A 23857-nucleotide genomic window follows, 5' to 3' on the forward strand; every position below is an offset into this window, starting at 1 on the left:
CAACTATAGCTGTACTTCTTTCTCTTTCTCACTCTCTCTTTTACTTCAACTCTCTCTTTTTTTCTCCCTTTCTCCCTTTTTCTTTCTCTCTCTTTTGCTAGATCTCCCTCTCTTCCTTTTATCTCTTTATCTCTTTGTCTCTTTCTTTTTCTTGATCTCCCTCTTTCTCTTTTACTGACTCTCTCATTTTATCACTTTTTTTCTCTCTCTCTATTTTGATCTCTTTCTTTCTGTTTTTGACTCTCTCTCTCCCTCTCCCCATCCCCTCCTTCTCTCTCTATTTCCCTCCCCCCCTCCCCTTCTTCTCTCTCTCTCTCTCTCTCTCTCTCTCTTTTTCCTTCTCTCTCTCTCTCTCTCTCTCTCTCTCTCTCTCTCTCTCTCTCTCGCTCTCTCTCTCTCTTGCTCTCTCTCTCTACCGTATGCAGTATCTTGAACCATGTCCTGGTCTCTTAAGGTTTTTATGTTGCCCCTATTTCATGTTTTTTTTACAATATACTGTCTGTTTTATGTAAATGTTGTCTTTCTCTTTAGTTTCTTTGTTTTTATTTCTGTCTTCAAGAAATTGTGCAGATTGTTGGTTCTCATCTCTCCACATTTTCACATTTTTGAAAACATGATAGGAAAAGATTTTACACAATTTAATCGGCAAGTTTGGGTTTCTCGCAGTTTTAGGACTGAAAGGTCTGCTGGCAAACATGATATTAAACGTGGATCAGAAACAATTTCAAAACCGAGAGCTGCATAGTTGTTAATGATCACCCATTCTTAAATAACAACCTATTTTATAACTACCGGTATGTTGCTACTGTTTTACTTTTATGTTTTTACCTTTTGAAATTATTTATGGTAGGTTTAACCGTTATGTAATATAAGGGTCTACACTGTCTAGTGGCCCAGTTCAAGGGTATCAAATGTGGTAATTGTTGTGTCTCTGGGGCCATTAAAATTTAATTATAATGAGAATATATGGTTGAAGATGCATATAATGTCTGTTAGTATGTTGTATTAACTTTATTGAGCGATACTTTCTGTTTGGTGGTCAGAAGTCTGAGTGAAAATTGTCAAAATTGACCTGATAACGAAGGGTCGGTGGTGCCGATGCCTAACACAACATGAACGTTTAGGCCAAAAACTGTTAGAAGTCAAATTTCCTAGAAAATCATTATTACCCATCAGTGTTACTTTTGAAATACTGCGTAAAGCGGAAGGGGACACCTAATGGTGGAAATATGGATGACGGGTTGTACTGTTTTGCTCCCCTGTCAAAAATGTAAGACAAAAAACAGCAACTATTTATACGTGTCATGACCAGGACAGGAAACAGGTAGCAGAACCCAATCACGTAACACTACTCGGTGTTTATTGGGGAGAAGAGCAAGGAGCGCACACTCGATCCGGAGATCGTTGGTCGCGGGGAGTAGATTGCTCGGAACACGGAAGTGCTCAAAATTAAACAGATCGTGGCGAGAGCAAAACAGAAGCAAAAACACAGGAATAAAACGGATATTCACAGGGCTTGGCAAAACAAGAGCAAAAACACAGGATACCTGGAGATTCTCAGGGCTTGAAGTGTCAAAACAGAGTTTCGCAGACGCTCCGACCAAAGGCGACTCACAAGACAGCGTTTAAGTAGTGACAGGGAGCAATCTGTCAACGAGTTTCAGCTGGTGTCCATGGGCGGGGGCCAATTGGTCGCCCTGGAAAACGTGACAGAAGCTGGTGCCACAAGGCAGGGGCCAATTGGGCGCCGTGGCAACCATGACAATACAAATTAGTTATGCTGGGTTATTGTGCAGTTTGTATTTATTTGAAATGTAAAAAAAAAACTTGAAACATGATGGGTTTAAGTGACTTTAAGGCCCCATGTATAGTCAGAGGACAGTGTGTATTTTTTTGCAGATTCTAGTGGTAAAAAACGACGTTCAATAAAAAAATATAAAACAATGTAGATTTAAAAATAATCAAACATACATTAGCTATCATAAAAACATGCATTTTTGAAACACAAGAAGGTTGAAGAATTACTATTTATTACACATAACATATGGCACCCCCACAGGGAGCTGACATAATTGTCTGACATCTTGCTGATAAGGGTAAATAGTTTTTCTTTTTTTTCCTTGTTGTTCTTCCTTTTTTGTCTTTTGGTCTTCTATTTTCTTTCTTTTTTCCTTACTTAATGTCTTTAATCTTTTGACATTCCTTCTTTTTATTTTTTTTTTCCCCATTTCATTTTTTCTTCCTTAGCAAAAGGCTTGGCAGAAAAACAAGATTGTACCGTTTGGTCACTCGAGTTTCTATTTTTTATTCTTCCCTGTGCTTTTTTTTAGTAGTCGTTTTTGGTTGCGGCGCACAATATAGTGACATCTAGTGGTCACACATTAAACACTGTCCCTTTACCAAAACCATCAAGAGTGTATCTACCGTTTCTGCCTTAACCGTTACCTGCACTTTAGATCATTGGCAACGGCTCACTTCGAACACACAAATGTAAATGTAAATGATTTGCATTTATATAGCGCTTTGCAATGTGCTTCACACTTTTCCCTTTTACACACTAACTAACCGATAGCAGCATCAGCCATGCAAGGCAACTACCTGCTACCTGCATTAGGGATTCAGTGTCTTTCTCAAGGACACTTCGACATATAACACGGAAAAGCCGGGAATTGAACCTGAGACCTCTTGATCACAAGAATTTTATTGCTTTAGAGGAAGCTGATGTTTTTTTTCAAGAATTAGGAAGCGAACTCATTTTAAAAGGTTTTTGTCCGGGCTTTTTGTTCAAACCTCAACAGCCCTTCATCCGTTGTTATGTTTTGTGTAGATTTATTGTATATTTTGTACAATCGTGTTGTGTAGTATGCATGCAAGTTAAGAAAATAATATTTTATTCATCAAAGAGATCAAGTCTCTAATACTGTATGTGTAAACAGAAGCAATCAGAAAATACAAGTTTTGCTATTATTACTTAAATTACTATTATAACCTAAAAACTCACTGCACATGTTATTTTAGTTTTTCTGTCAGGAGAATTTTTCTCCTTGGCGTTGCTTAGTATCACTTTACCTGGAAGTCTTCTCGGTGGATGTGGTAACACGGTGTATATAAGAGATGTATTTTCAAAAAGATGTATTTTGTACATACCAGAAAAATGTGAAGACAACGGCACTCGAACAAATATCTATATTGCTACTGTGCCGTCGACATGTCAGCCTAATTGCGTGTGCTTTGGCCTACCTCAATTAAATGTCCTTGTTTTTCGACCAATTTTCCTCTAAAAAGAATGATTTGAATAGGAGAGCTGTTGCCTATCTGTCTTTTTTCAAATTGCATCAAGCGATATGAGATGTATACATTTGCTGGGAATGCATAGGGGCTTGTTTACATACTCTATTTACGCACCAGTGAACTTATACACCTTAGTCGTATTTTGTACATATTTTGCTAAAATATGTTAAAATGACTTCAGAAATTAATATGATTTTTGATGAAGATGTTTTGTTTTTTGTCCACTGTGAAGCTGCCCCTGCTATAAACATGCTGTGCCTGTAAGATACAATGGGGTCATTGCTGTTCCTTTAGACATGTTTCAAATACTCTGCTCTTACTCTTTTATTGTGCGTAATTGACTCTGTAAGAGTTCTTCATCTTGTCGTTCTATGTAAATTGAAGAAAAAAAAAAATCTGCCTTTGCTAAATTTTCTGCATTACTTTCATTTTGTGATGAGAGTCCCCTTGTGGACATTATGTGTAAAAGGTCGTTGCAAATATACTTTGACATAAATAATTCAAACAGTTTTTGATCTGAAAAAAATCACCTTGTTGAAAAAATTCAACTCCATGAAAAAAGAAATAGAAAGTTGTGGGTAAAAATAGGAAGCTTGACTTTTGCACATTTTTGTCCCTTGACAGGTATGTATTTATAAGTGGAGAATGGACTTTTAAATGTGTGGTACTCATATTGTAAAGTTGGAGTATATTTGCTAAGATCTTGTTGAATTCAAAGAGACTTTAAAGTAGGGAATATTGGAACAATTCTGTATGGTAACCGAACAAATACAAATATCTTTAAAAAAGTATACATTTTCCAATTTTTATTTTTTACATTCAATACAATTCATAATATTTGTAAACTGATATATTTACTCCAATAAGTGACACCGTTGCTATCCTTGAATTATAAATCGGATGCTGAGAACAACATTTTACCCTAATTCAAACGATGTTTTCGTCACTCTTCTATAAAAAAAAAACCACACACAGTGTGGGAATGGTCCGTGTGGTTGCCCCTAGCAACTCAAAAAGATTTTCCCTCGAGGGATTCTAAGGACTTGGAATCGTGACTTTCTACTGCAATTTCCCCCGGGGAAATGTGTTGTCCATTAAAAGTGATTGCTCTATAACCATGCCCTGTACATGTTATGTTTCTGCTTTTCGCTTCCGTAACACAATGTCGATATCTAAGAGGTTTGAGTGACGAATGAAAATGATCTTTTTCTGATGAGCGCCACAAAAATGAAATCACAGTGTTGACTTTGAACTGAAAGGTGCAGCATATTTTCCTAAATGGCATGTTATAAGGTTTCCACTGATGTAAATAGAAAATTTAAAATATGGTTTCCTTCTACCACTCTTTATATTCTTGGGTTGTGGTTCTCATATTTTTTGTGCCATCCTGTAAAGTATTTCAGTGGTCAACAACATTTTCTGTACCACAAACTGGTTTGATGTCTGACTATTGTAGAGCAAATAAGCACAGCACAAAATTTACTTCCAAGTAATTCAGAATTTTAGTTAATGGATGTGACATTTGAAACCATTCTCTTACTGTTCCCTTTTGGACAGATCCTAAATGTACCAATTCACCATGTACTATAACAGGGGTGTCAAACTCATTTTAACTCGGGGGCCACACAATAGAACAAACATTCTGTCACGGATTAGTAGATTGTAGAGAAAGAAAAAGAGAGCTAAAGAAATAAGAGAAAGATGGAGGAGTAAGGAGAGAGGGCGGGACAAAGGAAGAAAAAAAGGGAGCGAAACAATAGAGATAAAAAGAGAGGTCGTGAGAGAGGGGGAAAAAAAGGGAGAGGAAGAAAGAAATCCAAAGAGAAATAGAAAGACAGAAGGAGAGAAAAGAGTAAGCGCGAAGGGTAGGAAGAGAGAAAGAGAAAAGAGAGAAAAGAAAAAAAGGAAGTTAGAGCAAATGAAGTTAAAAAGTCGCAGAGAGAGTAAGAGACATAGAGCAACAAAGGAAGAGAAAAATAGAGACACAGAGAGTGAAAGAGAGAGAGACAGAGAGTAGGAGAAAATTTCAGTCGGATGCGGAAATCATAATTCATGCGTTTTTTACCTCCCGTCTCGACTACTGTAATGCACTACTTTCCGGTCTTCCGATGACCAGACTCAAGAGTCTTCAGCTGGTACAAAATGCTGCAGCGAGGCTTTTAACAAGGACAAAAAAGTACGATCACATCACCCCAATTTTGGCTAACCTGCATTGGCTCCCTGTTAGCCTAAAATTTGATTTCAACGTTCTCTTATTATTATACAAAATCATACATGGACTTTCCCCCTCATATCTTTCAGATCTGATCTCCCCCTATGTCCCGGCCCGAAGCCTTCGTTCCGAGAGCGCCGGTCTCCTGGTGATCCCAAGAGCCAAGAAGTGTTCCGCTGGTTCGAGAGCGTTCTCCATCCGGGCACCAGTGTTGTGGAATGCTCTTCCCCCTGAGATCCGATCTGCAACCTCGGTGGAAATGTTTAAATCTAGGCTTAAAACTCACTTCTACTCTATAGCATACGAGTAACCTAATCTTATATGTAATAACTTGTGAAGCCCTTAGAGAATAATTGTGATTAAGGGCTATACAAATAAAAATGACTTGACTTGACTTGACTTAAAAGGGGTGGAAAAGAGAGAGAGAGAGAGAGAGAGAGAGAGAGAGAGAGAGAGAGAGAGAGAGAGAGAGAGAGAGAGAGAGAGAGAGAGAGAGAGAGAGAGAGAGAGAGAGAGAGAGAGAGAGAGAGAGAGAGAGAGAGAGAGAGAGAGAGAGAGAAATAAATACAAGTACAGTGTCTTTGTGAGAGGAACCTGGCTTTGGCAACATCAAGTTGACATATTTCAACCTGAAGCTTGTTTCTCTCTTGCGCTTCTCTGAGTGTTGTCTCGCGGGCCGTATTCAATCCCTTAGTGGGCCTGATATGGCCCGCGGTCCGCCTGTTTGACACCTATAATGAAATCTGATAACATGAAGTTTGAATGTAATGAATGAAAACTTTATTTCGAACATTAAAATAAAAACAGGATAAAAACAATGAGTCAACAACAAAATCATGTTACAGAACATGTTGGAAAAGGGTTAGTCAGAAACAGATTCTCATTTTGCCTACCCCTTTATCTTCCCTATTAAATACATTTTACAAATCCTCTTCTCCTCTTGTGTCTAATATAATGAAATCTCATGGATATACATTATTATTACATAGGTCAGATTTCAATAATTATAATAATTACAATAATCACGTATTTTATACACAAATCTTCGTAATACCCATCCTTCAACGTCATAATGCCACTAGTTACCAGACATCACTGCGGCACAATGATAATAGCAACAATAAAAATAAAAAGAATATTTATAATAACAGTTAAGATATAATAATAGCAACAATAACAACAAATTTAACCATAGCTTTAAACGCTATTACCAAACTCCCTCGTATTCCATTTTCTTCATCATTGTATTTCGCCAGTGTTATTTGTGTTTAAATTTGAACACATGAATAGTTGGACATTGTTTGATCTCATCTTGTAAATTATTCCAAAGATTGACTCCACACACAAACACACACATACTTTTCCTGGTTGTTCTCACCGTTGGGATTTTGAATTTACTACAGCACCTCAAGTTATAATTTCCCTCTTACCGAATGAATAATTTTTGGATGTTTTCTGGCACAATGTTTTTGTTGACCTTAAATAACAGTAATTAAAACATCCAAGGCTGTGTATTGATAAATTAGTGTTGTCATTGTACGTAATTATTTCGGTTTGAGGGGTTTTCTCAAGTAGAGAACATTATGCAAATTTCTCACTTGTTTGGCTTTCTAACAAGTTTGGCAACTTTAATCACCGTCATCCAAATGCTGGTGGTCTCAGATGTCTACAGCCCCGCCCAAAGAGGCCTGACCCGGTCAAGCATCCCTGGTCCATACACAAAGGGGAGCCGATCGACAGATCGCCCTCCTTTTCTCTTCCTTGCTTCATTGCAAGTCGATCACTTGAAAGTGTCGTGAGGGCCTGCGCTGTGACCTCGAGATGCATCTGTGCCATGCGTTATAACCTTACGGAGCGTGAGACCATCAACAAGTAAGAGGACGGTTTCAAATGTCACATGTCAAGTCTAGTTTATTTGTATAACATCATGTTTGCTAGTTCTTGGAAACAAGGGAATCTCCCCAAATCCACTAGCATTATAGCGGGAAACTTTCTTTTTGTGCTAGTAACTCGCAGTGGTCCAAAACTCCCATAATCTCAGGCTCCTTCCTCTCTCTTTCTGTTTCCCTATCAATAATTTTCTGAGTTAATAAATTACCATATGTTTGCTATTTCGATCGGCCTGGTTCATTAAATCCATTTTCTTGGGGTTAATAATTCATATCAGAACTCAAAAGAACTTTAAGTGATAACGTAAGTTCAAAAAAAAATTATCAGTCTAGGAAATTCTAGCATCCTTCAGAGAAAAATAAAAGATTTATGGTGGAGCACAAGCAACACCTAGAGGCAAATTCGTTTACTGACTGCAGTAAAAATAGCGAATAAATAGTTTAAATCCTAACGTTGTATGTCCTCCCCGTGTTTACGTGGGTTTCCTCCGGGCACTCCGGTTTCCTCCCACATTCCAAAGACATGCATTTCAGGTGTATTGGCCGGTCCAAATTGTCCCTGGGTGTGAATGAACGAGCGAGTTGTCTGTCCCTGTGTGCCCTGCGATTGGCTGGCAACCAGTTCAGGGTGTCCCCTGCCCACTTCCCGATGATTGCTGGGATGGGCTCCAGCACCCCCGCGACCCTACTGAGGATAAGCGGTGCAGCTAATGAGAGATGAGATTTTCAAAATTAAGACTAGAAAAATCCCTTCATGATATTCTTGTGGCCCGGTGTTATGTAACACCGGCCCCACGGTAAGCTTAGTAAAAATAACAATAATAATGATAATAATGATAACAACAGGCCTAAATCCACTATGTTATCACTGGATGATTACGGAAGTAGATGACACTAGAAAAAGCATTGGATTTTATCTCAACGTCACACTGTTGAACTCGCTCATATAATGTTCTATTACAACGATGCACAGCGTAGTATCTTGAATAATAATAGTGCTATGATAAGATCAAATCCAATGCCATTTCATTCATCATCTATAATTCATAGGGGCCTAGTGGATAGGATTCCTAATCGGGTTCAATTCCCGAGCAAATGAAGTCAGTAGTATAGGTCAAGTACGGTGAATGCTGTACGACCAACACCTTGGTATATCGCACACCCAAACATTAAACTTCTGTTGAGAAAGAAAATGTGCTTACACAAAAATAGAACAAGCAAATGTAAATGTAAATAAATGAAAATGGTCTGTATTTATATAGCGCTTTTCAAGTCAATGAAGACCTCCCAAAGTGCTTTACAATGTACTTCACACTTACCCATTCACACAAACTCACACAGCGTCAGCCATGCAAGACAACTACCTGCTTATCGGGGGCATACATGTTACCTATTGTTCTCTTTTATTGATTACTTTTTATTTTCTTTGTTTTTGTATATGTGTTTTTCTTGCTGTCGGCCACCCCTCTCGAGGGATATGACCAGGGTAAATAGATATATCGTTACTCATGACAGTACCCCATACACATATTTTTAGTTGCTCTCTCTCGTGGCCGTTTTACTTTTCAGGGATTATAAATTTGTGCATTATTATTTTGTTATGCATCAAAAACAATAATATCATTTATACATCTTTTGCAATTTGGATTTTGGGATGAATCTGATTTGGCCAATTTTAGACTTCATTTAGTACGAAGGTAGACGAGAAAAATAAGTCCAAAAATAGATGTTATTTTATACCTTGACTAATGTACTCTATTCCCTGTAAAGTCGATACAAGACGTCCTTTCAACTACTTGAAAAGGACATTTTTTAACTTTCATTTTTCAACCGGATAAAGACGAATTTTCATTTATTTTCCAACAGTTTTCGTAGCCTAGTTGTTTTTATTTTTTAAAGAATCAGTCATGTGTAGGAAGAGAATATACACACCTACACTAAACCGCCAATAGATTCTGATTACAGTGATCATTATCGCATGACTGGAATAATAATTAGGCTACCACCTATGCAAAGACCATAGTGTGACTAAACTCGGTGTGATGAATACAAATTAAGTCAAGTAATGTTTGTTTGTATACCCCTTAATCACAGCAAGTCTAAACTCTAGACTATTGCTACACCGTCCGCTGATTTAAAACCTACACGAGGGATCACTGGTAGGCAAGCCTAGACTGGGCCCCTTTTTCAGCCTGGGAGTTTTCTACCCAAAGCCATCACACTTAGTTATGGAGGAGGAATTTGAACAAATAGACCAGCAGTGAGCTGTTATAGGAAGAAATGCAGGTACATGTTAAATTAACAGAAACCAATTTCCAATTTTAATTCTAAGGAAAATATATAAAGATTATGATATAGATACAAAATACTTATGTATGTACAGTGTCAGTCATTTGAAAACAAAGTTGCATTTTCATTTCCAGCAGATTATTAAGCTTTACACTTATTTTATAATGCTTATGAAACAGTTTCACTACACACATTTTAAGTATGCTACTTAAAACATCAAAATCCTCTAAAGCAAAGCACTGGTCCCTGCAACTTTGTCGATGATAATGTCATTTTGTATAGAGATAAGAATTTCCTTTTCAGAGTACATCAGCATGAACACAGTGAGCTTCCAAGTCAGTTTTCGAAAATCAAAGAAGCTCCGCTCACATGCCACCTGAGTACAGGATATGCTCAACAGGAACCACACCGATGACCTGAAAGGCATCTGTGAGGGGGTTATATTGTAAGATGACCTGCTTTTTATCCTTCTTTTTTGTTCTTTTTTTTTCCCAAATATCTTATTACTTCTTCTTTCCTCCTTTCTTATTTTTTTTCCCGCTCTTTCCTTCCTTATTTTCATTTTCTTTGTATTCTTTTTGTCATGATTACAGATTGAGCGCAGCTGGGACGGCTTAATTGGCACCAACAGCCCGGACATCTGATTGGCTGTTGTTCTCTTTTTAAACCCCCGGCTTCCAAGAGGAAGCCATCAGATCGTTATGCGAACTGTTGCCACCAGCTCAGTAGGCCTTTTCGTCCGACTCTGTTCCTGCCCCGCTTTTCTCTGCCTGATCGTTGTTGCCAATCTGTCTTGACTTCGCCTCGTTCTGCCTGCCTGTTACCTGACTTGTTTTGCCCCGTTACCTGCCTACCTTTTGTTCCCGACCTCCTTTCCGGACTTGACACTGCCTTTGCTCTCCAGTCCCGGCCAACGACTTGCAATTCCCGCCTGTCTCCGATCCTCCTCGCCAGACACTAATAAAAGCTGAGAAAACGAACACTACTGGGTCCTGTCTCCGTTCCTGGTTCGTGAGAGTTTTGATTTTTCTAGCTTTTTAAATAGTTTTTCTTCCTTTATTACTTTCTTTTTTTCCCCTTTCTGTTTGCAAGTGTTTTTTTTTTTTTCTCTTGTGGTTTCTTTTTTCACAGTTGACTTTTTTTCCTTTTTTTGTTTTATTTGCCACCAAAAAATAATGTTTTGCACTATATTACAAAATATTTTTTATAATATGGATAAAATTAACAAAAACAACCTAAACAGACTTTTGGGAGCCGAAAGAACCGCCTCTTTTTTCTGAGCCCAGCCAAAAGAGTTCTCATCTCATTAGCTGCACCGCTTATCCTCAGTAGGGTTGCGAGGGTGCTGGAGCCCATCCCAGCAATCATCGGGCAGTGGGCAGGGGACACCCTGAACTGGTTGCCAGCCAATCGCAGGGCACACAGGGATAGACAACTCGCTCGCTCATTCACACCTCGGGACAATTTGGACCGGCCAATTAACCTGACATGCATGTTTTTGGAATGTGGGAGGAAACCGGAGTGCCCGGAGGAAGCCCACGCAAGCACGGGGAACATTAAATTATCATTAACTTACAAAGATAATAGTTTTAAATTATTAATATGTCTTTCAAGTGGTATCTGACTGGTAACAGTATGTCAAATAGGAGATTCCCAAGACCTTAGAACTGTGTCGCACACGCGCTAACCACTGGGCCGCCGTGCTGCCCGCCAAAAGAGTTACTTTTATAAAAAAAAAAAAAAAGGTGGACTTCCCATCACTACAAGCTTATTTGAGTGAGAAAAGCTGCCAGGTAAAGGTAATTCACTGCTTAATTATGTAAACATGTAGCACAACACGCAACAGGGGTCACACAGATGACAGGCAAAAATTGCAAGACGAGTAAAATTAATGATAACAGTCCTTCTTTTAACGCATTACTTTTTCTTTTACTGGCTTTTTCTGCCCTCTATCGTACCTGACGCTGTTCTGTGTTAATTTTGCCAGTAAAGAAAAATGGTGGTGGGGCAAACCAATTTAAAATCTGGCAGGGGGGATTCCCCCAGATGGTAAAACTTACCTCATCTGGTGCTTTGAATAGCTGGCTAGAGAATGAATGCACGGGTAAGGTTGGTAACAGATACATGTTAAAATGATTTTTCTCGTCCAGCCAGCCCAAACCGTTCATCCTGATTAGTCACTCCGACATTCCTAGTAGAGCAGCATTTTCCGAGCAAAGCCTCCGAGCAGAAACATTGGAAAAATAAATCTGAAAGATATAAGTGGGCATGTCGAAGACCAACAGTGTATAATGTCAAAAAAGCCTTAAAATCACATCTTAAACTCACGGTCAGCCCATTTTGGGGTAATGTGATCAAACATTCCTGCCTTGATTAAAATGCTTGCTGCAAATTACTTGTAAAGTTTTTCAATCCGTCATTATTCTCCAAATTTATGAGTGGTGACGTACAGAAATCCTCCAGAATGCTAGCTAATATGAACGATAATAAAAGGCCGCTATTGGGAAATGTGGAGCACATTGTAAAGCGCTTTGGGAAGTCATTGACTTGAAAAGCGCTATATAAATGCAGATCATTACATTTCATTAGTCGAGAGTTGGTTTATTGCATGTTTTTATTGTCTATGTATGTTCTCATGTGAATGCGATGACAGATTGATGACCTTTCATGTTTAACATATTCACATACAACAGCGGTATTTGTAGAAAGCACGATAATAGCAGTAAAGGCACTCTGTTGTCACTTTATACATTTGAATGGCATTTTCAGAGCTGGTAAATCTACCGAGACAGAAAATAAAAACAATAAATAAAATAATTTATTTGATTCTTGACAAATAAATAAGCTTTATACTGCATCTAAATCCCAAGGCTTCAGCCGCAACACAAACGATTTCAGGATCCACTTGAGATCCACCTCCCCCGAACATCAGTACTGAGTTATTCTTCAGCCCTGAATGCTGAGTGGTAAACAGCTTTCTCTTGTGGACTTCAAAAATACTAGTGATGGTGACATTTGCACTTTTCTCACCAATTTCAATTGTACAAGCTGTTTAAATGCTTCTATTTTAATTATTAAAAATGAAAGTTCCAAAAATATGATAAAATTGTATGATGAACTGACTTGTCTTAAAAGGAAAATGGTTGTTGCCATGGAAACCCCACAATTCCTACTTTTGTGCTCTAATGATACAGTAGTAACCCTAACTCTCAAGTCATGCCAGCACAGCATCAGTGCAAGGCGTGCTTGTAAAAATATGAAACTTAAATTCTAGATTTCTTGTTTTTAGAAAACCTTATGTAAAATAATGCTATGGACAATTGCCACTGTCGGGTCACTGAGTGAGCACATCTATAGTGCAGTGGACCGTAAGTGCTTTCTGTATACAATCAGCCCTCGCTACTTCACTGCTTCACGGATTTTGAGTTGAACTGTCTTTATTGTCATTGATATCGATGTACCGTGCATTGTGTTCCGCAGCAAACAGCACACCGCGAATGCCATCATGTGGGCAGGTTGGGGAGGCCTTTGTATGTGGGTTGTGCACGACTGTGATACACTTGTGTATGCTGTCAGTCAAACAACGAGGCGGGCGCACAAGTCAATGTGGCCACCCAAACAAACTGCAAAGCACGGCAACATGTAGCTTTTAGCTGCTTGTTACATTGGGAAAAAAAAATCCTCAATGAAATCAGACTAAGGGGAAAGTAACAAGAAACAATATCGGGGCTGCAGGTCCTGCCTACTGCGGCTAGTCTACATAAAAAAATCAACTCAAATTTATTTATAAAGGCCCTTAAAACAGCCCCAACTGAAGACAAAGTGCTGCACACAAATAAAACATAGTTAATCCAAAAATCTTAAATAAACCATAAAATATTGAAAACACTTAAAAAGTATAAAAATAATAAAATCACATTTGTTGATCTCGTTTAAAATCAGTGTCCATCTTAAATCTCACGAGCCACCCTTGCTGAGCCTGTATCTCACCTAAGCCAGATCCATTACCTGTGAAACAGATAACCTGGAGCTACAAATTGGTGGAAAACCACTACATTCCCGACTCTTGTATTTTAAACACCGTGGCAACTTGACTTAAAACGAAGATACTTGATGCTAGCGTGCAGCTAGGCAGCTACTGTCTGAATAGCTTTTTTTACACTGGAAGGTAAGGACATCATCGCATGGAAAGTGTAACCCTTGGGGCTTTAATGAATGTGCGACGCTACTTCTCACCTTTCCACTTTTCGCTGGGGGTCTTGGTGCCTATTACCTAACTGTCTGCAAGTTTTATAGAGCTTTTAAAGGTAACTTCTGCTGTGATTTTAACCAAACCCTGTCATTTTTATTGTCACATAAATTTGAAATCAGCATTTGACCATCTAGATTCACTTGTAACCAAAACAATAACAAGGCATCATAGGCTTTTGCCATTAAAACATAGCACCGTTAAAACAATAGTCCGTCCATCCATCCATCCATTATCTGCACCTCTTATCCTCAGTAGGGTCGCGGGGATGCCGGAGCCCATCTCAGCTGTCTTCGGGCAGTGGGCTGGAGACACCCTGAACTGGTTCCCAGCCAATCGCTCATTCACACTTAGAGACAATTTAAACTGGCCGATTGACCTGCCATGCATGTTTTTGGAATGTGGGAGGAAACCGGAGTGCCCGGAAGAAACCCACGAGAGCACGGGGAGAACATGCAAAGTCCACACAGGAAGGTTTGATCCGCTAACCACTCAGCCGACAAGTATTACCAATGACTTGCTGTTTTCATAATCAGAAGAGATTTTAAGAAAGAAATCCTACCGGGTACGAAAACAAAAGACTGAAATCAGTCTTCGATAAATTATGAGTGCTATGGCATGCAAAGGAAAGATGAATATAACTTTGAACAAGCCAATTCACGATATTTTTGTATCTCATCGTCACCATCACCACTCAAAGCAGCTTGCATAGAGGTTCCGATCCACAATTACGTCATTTTGAATACTCACTCTGTGTTAACAAGTCAAAGGCCACTTATCAATTTGAATAAATAAAACTGATTTGATTGATATAATAACAACAATAGTTTCACATTGTGAGGACGTTTAGAGAAATCCGGGATCATCAACTACCTAAAAATATCATAACTGAGCCATCCAAGGTGCTGTCTGACTAAAAAGTGACAAAATAATAAATACATATTAATCCGGAATTTAAAGATAACATCATTAATGTTAGAAAAGGATTGTGACCAGCTTCATTGGGGTTTCAATTGAATAGCAAATTTTAAATAGTTAAATAGATATAAAATTTCATCTGTTACCACAAACTGTACACATCTGGTATCCACACGTATAAAAGAAATCACAATAGGTGTGGTTACCTAAGAAGTTACGTTACCACAGTTCAATACATCTGCAGCACTTTTCCTCAAGTATAGTTTACAAAGCTACAATGTGCGCCTTCTGGAAACACTTCCTGTTTTGCTTTCCGCCCACTTTCTGTTGACATTTTTCTCTCGCTCTCGTGTGTTCAGTCGATCTTTTCCACTTTTCCGATAATCTTGTCCTCAAAGATGGGCAGCGTGGCGTCATCTTCGCGCACCTCCTCGAACACCACCCCGCAGTCGAACTCGTCACTCACTTTCTTGAAATAATACCTGCCAACAAAAAAGGAACTGGGGCTGCACATTATTTTTTCTCTAGATTCTCCGAGGCTTCATACTATTCAACTTATCAGCTGTCAATATAATATAAAATCTGAGGACCGAGCCTGAGAATCATTTTCGAGTCGTGTCGAGCCGAAAAAGTCAATTATTACATTCGGGTTAGACTGGTGGACTGAAACTCGTTCATACCCATTGAAACGTCCTACCAATGACAATTGCGCATGAAATCTAATGGTAAGTACTTGCGATTTTTGTTCTCATTTATTTTGTTTTGTTTTTACTGCTTCAAAATACTGATTTCTGACAAAGTTTTTAAGCCTGGCGTGTTTTTCTGTGGTGGCTTTTATCATGGCGCTTGATGACTACCATACCTGTCAACCTGTACGTTTTTGCCGTACAAAGTATGTTTATAATGCATTTTAAGACCAGTAAAACGTACAAGAAAATCTGTACGGAAGACGCAAATTTGTCAATTATGGGTACCATCCGGGAAACACTGACTATCACGAAACGGCAAATCAATCGAGTCTAACGAGTTCGCCGCGGTGGCCTCTATATCTCGGTATCGTTTTTTTCCGTTGCAAACAAAACGCATGTGTCTGCTGCCTGGGGATTTCCCATCATGCATCATTCAGGAAAAAAAATAATATGGTGTAAGATTATTTTGTATTTCGTACGGGAAAATACGACAGTTTGTACGGGCATGGAGCCGTGGAGATTGACAGGTATGGACGGTAATCAAGCAGTGTGTGTAGGCATGCCAAATCGGGGGTTGAGTATTAAATGTTAATCATGAAGTCGGGCCGGCCAGAACTTCTCTCTTGCTGATTTTTTAATTACCCCTTCGTCGTGTGTTCTTTGTTTCTTTTTCTTGGTGGGAAATCCAAGCAGCATGCACGCTGCTCTTTGCGTGTGAATCTCCGGTTTATAGGTGCTGTGCAGTGTTCGGCGACACTGTCAGACACAGGCGCGTGGAGGGGGAATTGGTGGTGCTTGTTGTCAGAGACGGACACAATTCCCCTTTTCTCCTCACAAATAAAATGTGAAAATTAGGGTTTTTACACCAGGCTCTGTCCCTCAAATCAAGTTAATCGGTCGGGCTAGTTCAGGGTTTTATACCGACGGGCTGGGTTGGGTCAGGTTGGAATTTTTTAGTTACAATCTTACCTCTAATGTTGACCCTCATTTTATATCATCAGGAAATAATTCTGAGTTTCAGTGTTGCTGGTTTTACTAGACTGTGAAGAAAACAAAATTGCTGTCAGATCATCTGACAGTAGGACATTTCTGCAGAACATCGGGCCCCGGAGCTGTGGAATGTTCTTGCCCTTGAGATCCGATCTGCAACCTCAGTGGAAATGTTTGAATCCAAGCTTAAAATTATGAAATTTTGGGTTTGCTTCGGGCTCGGTTGTGCAAAACAAGTTAATTGGTCGGGCTCAGGCTGGGTCGGGCTTTAATAATCGCGGACATGTGTCAATCATATGAAGTTTAAAAAGTTAGTTTCACCTGTAGTTCCCTTTCTTGGTAAGCAGCTCTTTAAACTGGCCGAGCGTCACCATTCTGCCCTTGGCAGATGTCCTGTATGGGATGGGCTCTCCGCAGAAGTAGTAGGCTACTGTCACACTGTCACACATTGGCCCTTTACTAACATTGTGCCTGGGGATAAGCATGACAAATAATAAATATTTAACCATCAACGGATGACAACTGCCAGCCTGACATGAAATTATTCCAGGGTCACAGACTTGCAACGATATGCTAAGACAAACCAAAACAACATAAAGAACAAGGTAAAGTAAATATGCTTGTACGTGAGCACTATCTACTGGTATAAAGGTGAAGTGCATTTTTCTTAATCTCAAAGCACATGAACATGATCAGAAAGTCCAGAAGACACCAGCGTGGTGCCTGTAGACCTTGAAAAACCACCAGGGTAGCTCCAAGACTAGTTCTGAAATTCAGTGGCTCACCATTGAAGGGTGATTGTGATTTTCTGAGAAATTTAAAAATGTAAACAATAGTAATGATGAACATACGTGATTAATACTTAATAGTAAATCTGAAAACATTGTTTTAAAAGTAGTGCATCAATTACATTTGGTATCAGTATTCTTTTTCAGAGCAGATGCTTTTGTTCTTGACTGAGACTGTTTCAGCACCACTCCTAATAATAACAACCTGGTAATAACATAACAATCACATTGTGATAACATATCATCAGTTTATATTTCAGGAAGAAATATATCAAACGGGCTTTTGTCTTTTATGAGTAACACCTTTTCCCAAAGGTTGGTGACCTTTGATATAGCCTGCGAGCATGCCCAAGCAAAAGATATGTCTCTGGGTAACGTTACTTGGAAAAAAAAACATTAATTGTTCATAAAAAAGAAAATAGCAACAGTTGTTGGATTATTGAAATAGTAAATTAATATTAATATTATATACATATATATACATATACATACATACATATATATATATATATATATATACATATATATATATATATATATATATATGTATATATATATATACAGTATATACAGGACATATAACCATCAACGGATGACAACTGCCAGCCTGACATGAAATTATTCCAGGGTCACAGACTTGCAACGATATGCTAAGACAAACCAAAACAACATAAAGAACAAGGTAAAGTAAATATGCTTGTACGTGAGCACTATCTACTGGTATAAAGGACTGTCTCAGAAAATTAGAATATTGTGATAAAGTTCTTTATTTTCTGTAATGCAATTAAAAAAACAAAAATGTCATACATTCTGGATTCATTACACATCAACTGAACTATTTCAAGCCTTTTATTATTTGAATATTGCTGATTTTGGCTTACAGCTGAAAAAAACTCAAAAATCCTATCTCAAAATATTAGAATACTTCCTCAGACCAAGTAAAAAAATAATTTTATAACAGCAAAACTAAATCAAACATTTGAAAATGTCCATTGATGCACTCAGTACTTGGTTGGGAATCCTTTTGCACGGATTACTGCATCAATCCGGCGTGGCATGGAGGCAATCAGCCTGTGGCATTGCTGAGGTGTTATTGATGCCCAGGATGCTTCGATAGCGGCCTTCAGCTCATTTGCATTTGTAGGTCTGGTGTCTTTCATCTTCTTCTTAACTATACCCCACAAATTCTCGATGGGGTTCAGGTCAGGGGAATTAGCAGGCCAATCAAGGACAGTGATGCCATGGTCAGTGCACCAGTTACTGGTGGTTTTGGCACTGTGGGCAGGTGCCAGATCATGCTGGAAAATGAAATCCTCATCTCCATAGAGCTTTTCAGCAGATGGAAGCATGTAGTGCTCTAAAATCTCTTGGTACACAGTTGCATTTACTCTGGACTTGATGAAACACAGTGGACCAACACCAGCAGCTGACATGGCTCCCCAAACCATTGCTGACTGTGGGAACTTCACACTGGATTTCAAGCAACTTGGATTTTGCTCCTCTCCAGCCTTTCTCCAGACTCTGGCGCCTTGACTTCCAAATGAAATGCAAAACTTGCTTTTGTCTGAAAAGAGGACTTTGGACCACTCTGCAACTGTCCAGTGCTTCTTCTCCATAGCCCAAGTCAGACGCTTCTTCCGTTGTCTTGAGTTCAGAAGTGGCTTGACCATGGGAATACAGCTATTGTAGCCCATTTCCCGGACACGTCTCTGAACTGTGGCTTTTGATACCTGGACTCCAGCTTCAGCCCACTGTCTTTGAAGCTCCCCCAAATTCTGGAAGCGGCTCTTCTTCACAATTTTGTTAAGGCTGCGGTCATCTCTCTTGGTTGTGCAGCGTTTCCGGCCACATTTTTCCCTTCCAACAGACTCTTTGTGGATATGCTTTGAAACTGCACTCTGTGAACAGCCTGCTCTTTGAGAAATGTCTTTTTGTGTCTTACCCTCCTGATGGAGGGTATCAATGATGGTCCTCTGGACAGCAGTCAGATCAACAGTCTTCCCCATACTTGTGATTTAGTTTACTGAACCAAGCTGAGTGTTTTTAAGGCTCAGGAAACCCTCGCAAGGTGTTTCGAGTTAATTAGATGATTTAGGTGATTAGTTGAATAGCCTACTTGTATACTTTTTCATGATATTCTAATATTTTGAGATAGGATTTTTGAGTTTTCTTAAGCTGTAAGCCAAATTTAGCAATATTAAAATAATAAAAGGCTTGAAATAGTTCAATTGATGTGTAATGAATCCAGAATGTATGACATTTTTGTTTTTTTAATTGCATTACAGAAAATAAAGAACTTTATCACAATATTCTAATTTTCTGAGACAGTCCTGTATATATAACGTAAATGTTTGACCGATGTGGAGGATTACATGAAAAAAATCATTGTACTTTTAGTATCATTCTATTTTATAAGTGGGGAAAATTTCACAACAGCAATGTGTGAAATATTAGTTACCAAGTAGAAATAAATATGACTTAAAATAATACAAACAATATTTTTAATATAATTTTTTTTATCACTGACTTGACTCATTTGACTTTTTACTTTGTGAAAAAAACAATGAAATAGTTTTTGTTGCTGATTTGTTTTTGCACTTCTTTTAGTCAAGTCAAGTCATGTTTATTTGTATAGACCTTTATCACAAGGAGTCTCAAAGGGCTGCACAGACCACAGACTATTGCAAACTACAGACTATTACAACCCAATCCCCTGATCTAAATCATACATAAGGGCAAGAAAATAAATTGCATAATTGTTACAATGCACTATTTTTTTCATTAATAAGCAGTGTACTAATATTATAACTTGGGCACTACATTGTTAATATTTTTACCTATATATCCTGACAGTCTTTTATCTGTCTTTCCCCCTTTAAGTTCTTTATTACGTGTTTACACGATCTATTTACAATGTTGATATCAATGACAGTAAAGAAAATTCAATTAAATAATAATTATATTAATAAAATAGTTATTGTGGGAAATGTATACATAACAAATGTGTGCCAAGATAAAAAAATCTATATTGTATTTGGGTTTTCTTTAATTTGGTTGTCTTATTTATTTTAATATAACATTGAAATACTGTAGTATGTGAGAAACTACTTCTTGGGCAAGGCTTTTTACGATGCTCCAAATTTAGTGACAGTGATAAAGGAGCAGTAATGAGCGAGTGATGAGAGAAAATTACGTACTCGGGCTCGGAGAGCTCGCAGTCGGAAACAGCAGGAACGACACTGAGGGGCGGTAATAGTGCAGGCCTGATTGCAGTGCGACCTCGCTGGATCACCTCCATCACATACCTGAAGGAGTTAACAATTATGTTACACAGAAAGCATCATACGTGATTTATTCAATACAAGTGTTGGGCCGGCAAAGCCTGCAAGGCAATCTCTGCTGGCCTAAAAAAATGTATTTTTCATGTGATGTTAATTCTATTTTGTCCATGAATACTAGTTGAATAATCCCAAATTCTCAGCCAGCTTCCTTTCATTTCTTTCCCACTGGTTGCACCGTTTCCAGATGTGCGTTTTACATTTAAGCATTTACTTGTTTTCATGGTCAGAAATCTACCTGGAGGCCTTCACAAGCAGCTCTGCAGGCCCTGTAGAATAAAATAAGCTTTCATAAAGCCGTTGCCTTAACCAATAAAATTTCAAGTTAATGAGACCAGAGACTTCCCTCTGGCATAAAGAAATGTCTGTCATGATTACTCATTGCACTCACCTATGCCCGCTGGTTTGGCGCCAGCTGCTGCTAATTGCGTGATTGACTCCCCTCCTATTCATACCCAGTACTCCAGTCACTCCTTGTCAGTCCGTCAACGAACCTCCGCATATGCAAGGCAAGCACTTTGACTCTGGGTCCTGTCGGTCCCGTTTTCATCCGTATAACACTCGTCTGTTCCTGATTTGTCTCCGGCTATCGACCCATTTCATCCTTTTGACCATGCTCTGATCTCCCGCTCCGGCTAACGACCCGTTTTTGACCACCGACCACGCTCTGATCTCCCGCTAAGGCTAACGACCCGTTTTTGACCACCGACCACTCTCTGATCCCCCTGCTCCGGCAATCGACCTGTTTTGCCCATTTGACCACGCTCCGATCTCCCACCCCGGGAAGTCCATTCCCGCATACCGATCACGCTCCAATCTCGTGAGCGGCTTGCTTCCCTCGTCCAGCGAGCACCGGATCGCTGGCGTTTGTTTCCCAAATATCCCCAAAAACTTTTGAGTGAAACGTTACGCATGTGGGTCTACCATTTGTTCTGGCTCTGACAATGTCAGCGTTATCGCAAACTATAATTGGCTAGTGGGCGGGAATGTACCATATGGATGGTGTCAACTGCTGTTAAACCTGAAGAGGACAAATAAGAATGATTGTATATTGTACTACACAGCTAGTAAACAGTAACTGTAGCGAGCTGCACAAGCAAATGTATTGTTGTGATGATTTAAAAGCTGATTTGTCAACCCGCAAAGGTTGAAGGTGGTGAAGAAATGGATTTGAATGCAGATTTACTTTCAAACAGGCATGAAAATGGATCAAGGGTTAAAAAGATGAGAATGGTGTGTAATAAGTACCGTATTTATTTGTGTATAAGGCGCACCTCTCATTTTGTATTAAATATCTGTATAAAATATTTTGCTGACTTTTCTTCAGTTCAAGATAAGCATTTAGTGACAAAAGTGGTTGAATACATACGACCATGAATAAAATCACTTATTGAACATCATGGACAATATAACATCATAACATTTACAATCTTTTTATTTTGTGTACTTTAAAGTCCGATCCATCATCAGATACACCAAAGAGTTGTGTCCTTTGTCGTTCTTTTTTTCATTTATTTCTATCTTTTAGAACAACTTTGTGTTTTCTCCATTCGCAAACATTTGTCTCTGGTACGGCGAGTATATATAAGGTGATGAGAAATAAAATGTTAGGTGTGTTACACACGAATAAATACAGTACTCCTGCCCGCGTGAACTACACTCATTTCAATTCAAATGCAATATCTCAAACGCCTGACTAACTCTGGGAAATTTCACAAATACCTCCCTTCCCACCTTAAAACGTTTTTTTCTCCGATCACAACAAGTCACTTATGTCTCCTTTTTTTCACTTCAAAATGGTTAATTTATCCTAAGGTAAGAGATATTTATGCCTGGTCAAAGCCATTATCAAGAGGGACTTTTACAAAAAAGCTGGACATTTTAAAAAAAGTTGGACAACTCGAAGAAAGCAAGTCTGTCACAACCGTGGGAAGCGGAAAATTTAATTTTGGGGACACGCTGAAAGCGCTGCATCCAAAAATAAAGAAATCTATGTGGAGCTTTTTTATCGGATTGCTGAGAGAAGCACAGGTTTGCATAAAAACTAATAAGTGAAGAAAGAGGGATTTATTTTGTATACAAGTAAAAAGGATTTTGGCGGGTAAAATGTGGCTATATCCCTAAATATTGTTGTAATTTTTTAGGTTATATTGATACTTTTTTTCAAATGTGTCGCAGCTGAAGCTCCAGGTAAGGTTTTATAGCGATAAAATAATCATTGAGCGTTGGATTGCTTCAGACGTAGCACTACTGAAGGCCTGGATGTGAAATGCACGGCCAGCCACTAGGAAATACCTACTCGATTCCAGATACATTGTCCTAAAAGTCGACAAACATGAATTAATATAAAGTAGAGATTTGTCAAATGGGTGTCCACGTACCGTTGTTTGAGCTGTACCGTTCCGGACTTGATCATCTTTTCTTCCGCTAACCGACGGCAGACCTCCTCTAGCTGGATGAGTGGGCTTGGGGCAGGGTTGGGGGGCATGGTGGGATCCTGGATGAAAGGATGCGATGGTTGCACATTGTCCCATGAGCAGCTGGGATCGCCTGGAACCTTGTTGGAGCCAGCGGTGCAACTAATAAACAAAAAATAAAACTTCTTCATTAGGGCATGAATGCAACGTTTAACGCATTGTTTCTAAACCTGCACTGCCGTTCAAAAGTTTGAGGTCACAGCCAAAATAATGGGGTTTCCATGAAAAGTCACATTTTTATGACTCAAATAAGTTGCAAAATAGATAGAAAGTATAGGTTGGAAATATGTATTTTTAATTGGAAAGTGACCCAAACTTGGATGTTTCAGTGAAGTAGCCCGAGTGAAGTCTTTACTCCAGCCAAGTTAACAAAAACCATCAAAACAAAAAAAACTTAAATTTAATTTTCTGATTAAACATCGCAACTTCTCTTTTATGGAGATCTCACACTTGAACTTTGGGCGTAGGAATTATAAAATCAAAAAATTAAGATTCAACTTTAATATAGATAAAGATTGGTTGACTTATATAATATCAGTATTAACCATTGAAGGTCATAAAGATCTGTTTCAGAAATTAATCATAGGTGCCATGATGGAATGGGTCAAGCCATGCAACTACTGTATAGGACAAATTAGACAAATTCAATAGCCTCCATCCATCCATTATCCGCACCGCTTAACCTCAGAAGGGTCGCGAGGGTGCTGGAGCCTATCCCAGCTATAAT

The 23857-nt window shown here is 38.8% G+C and overlaps 1 protein-coding gene and 1 long non-coding RNA gene across 5 annotated transcripts in view; one reads left to right on the forward strand and one right to left on the reverse strand.

Moving 5' to 3' along the window:
* The window catches only part of LOC148373803 (uncharacterized), a 248977-nt gene that overhangs the window by 155319 nt on the left and 69801 nt on the right, over positions 1 to 23857 (forward strand). The window lies entirely within an intron of this gene.
* The window catches only part of axin1 (axin 1), a 43817-nt gene continuing 33961 nt past the window's right edge, over positions 14002 to 23857 (reverse strand). For all 4 annotated transcript variants that reach the window (XM_088329577.1, XM_088329575.1, XM_088329576.1 and 1 more), the window contains 4 exons: positions 23035 to 23232; positions 20513 to 20620; positions 16849 to 16998; positions 14002 to 15330 (listed from right to left, as the gene is read on the reverse strand). In XM_088329577.1, coding sequence (XP_088185703.1) covers positions 15204 to 15330; positions 16849 to 16998; positions 20513 to 20620; positions 23035 to 23232 — 583 coding nt within the window. In that variant the 3' untranslated portion in view covers positions 14002 to 15203. The remainder of the gene's footprint in view (positions 15331 to 16848; positions 16999 to 20512; positions 20621 to 23034; positions 23233 to 23857) is intronic.

Source organism: Urocampus carinirostris, chromosome 1 (assembly GCF_059441175.1).
Source record: "Urocampus carinirostris isolate Australia breed hairy pipefish chromosome 1, RoL_Ucar_1.0, whole genome shotgun sequence".
NCBI lineage: Eukaryota > Metazoa > Chordata > Actinopteri > Syngnathiformes > Syngnathidae > Urocampus > Urocampus carinirostris.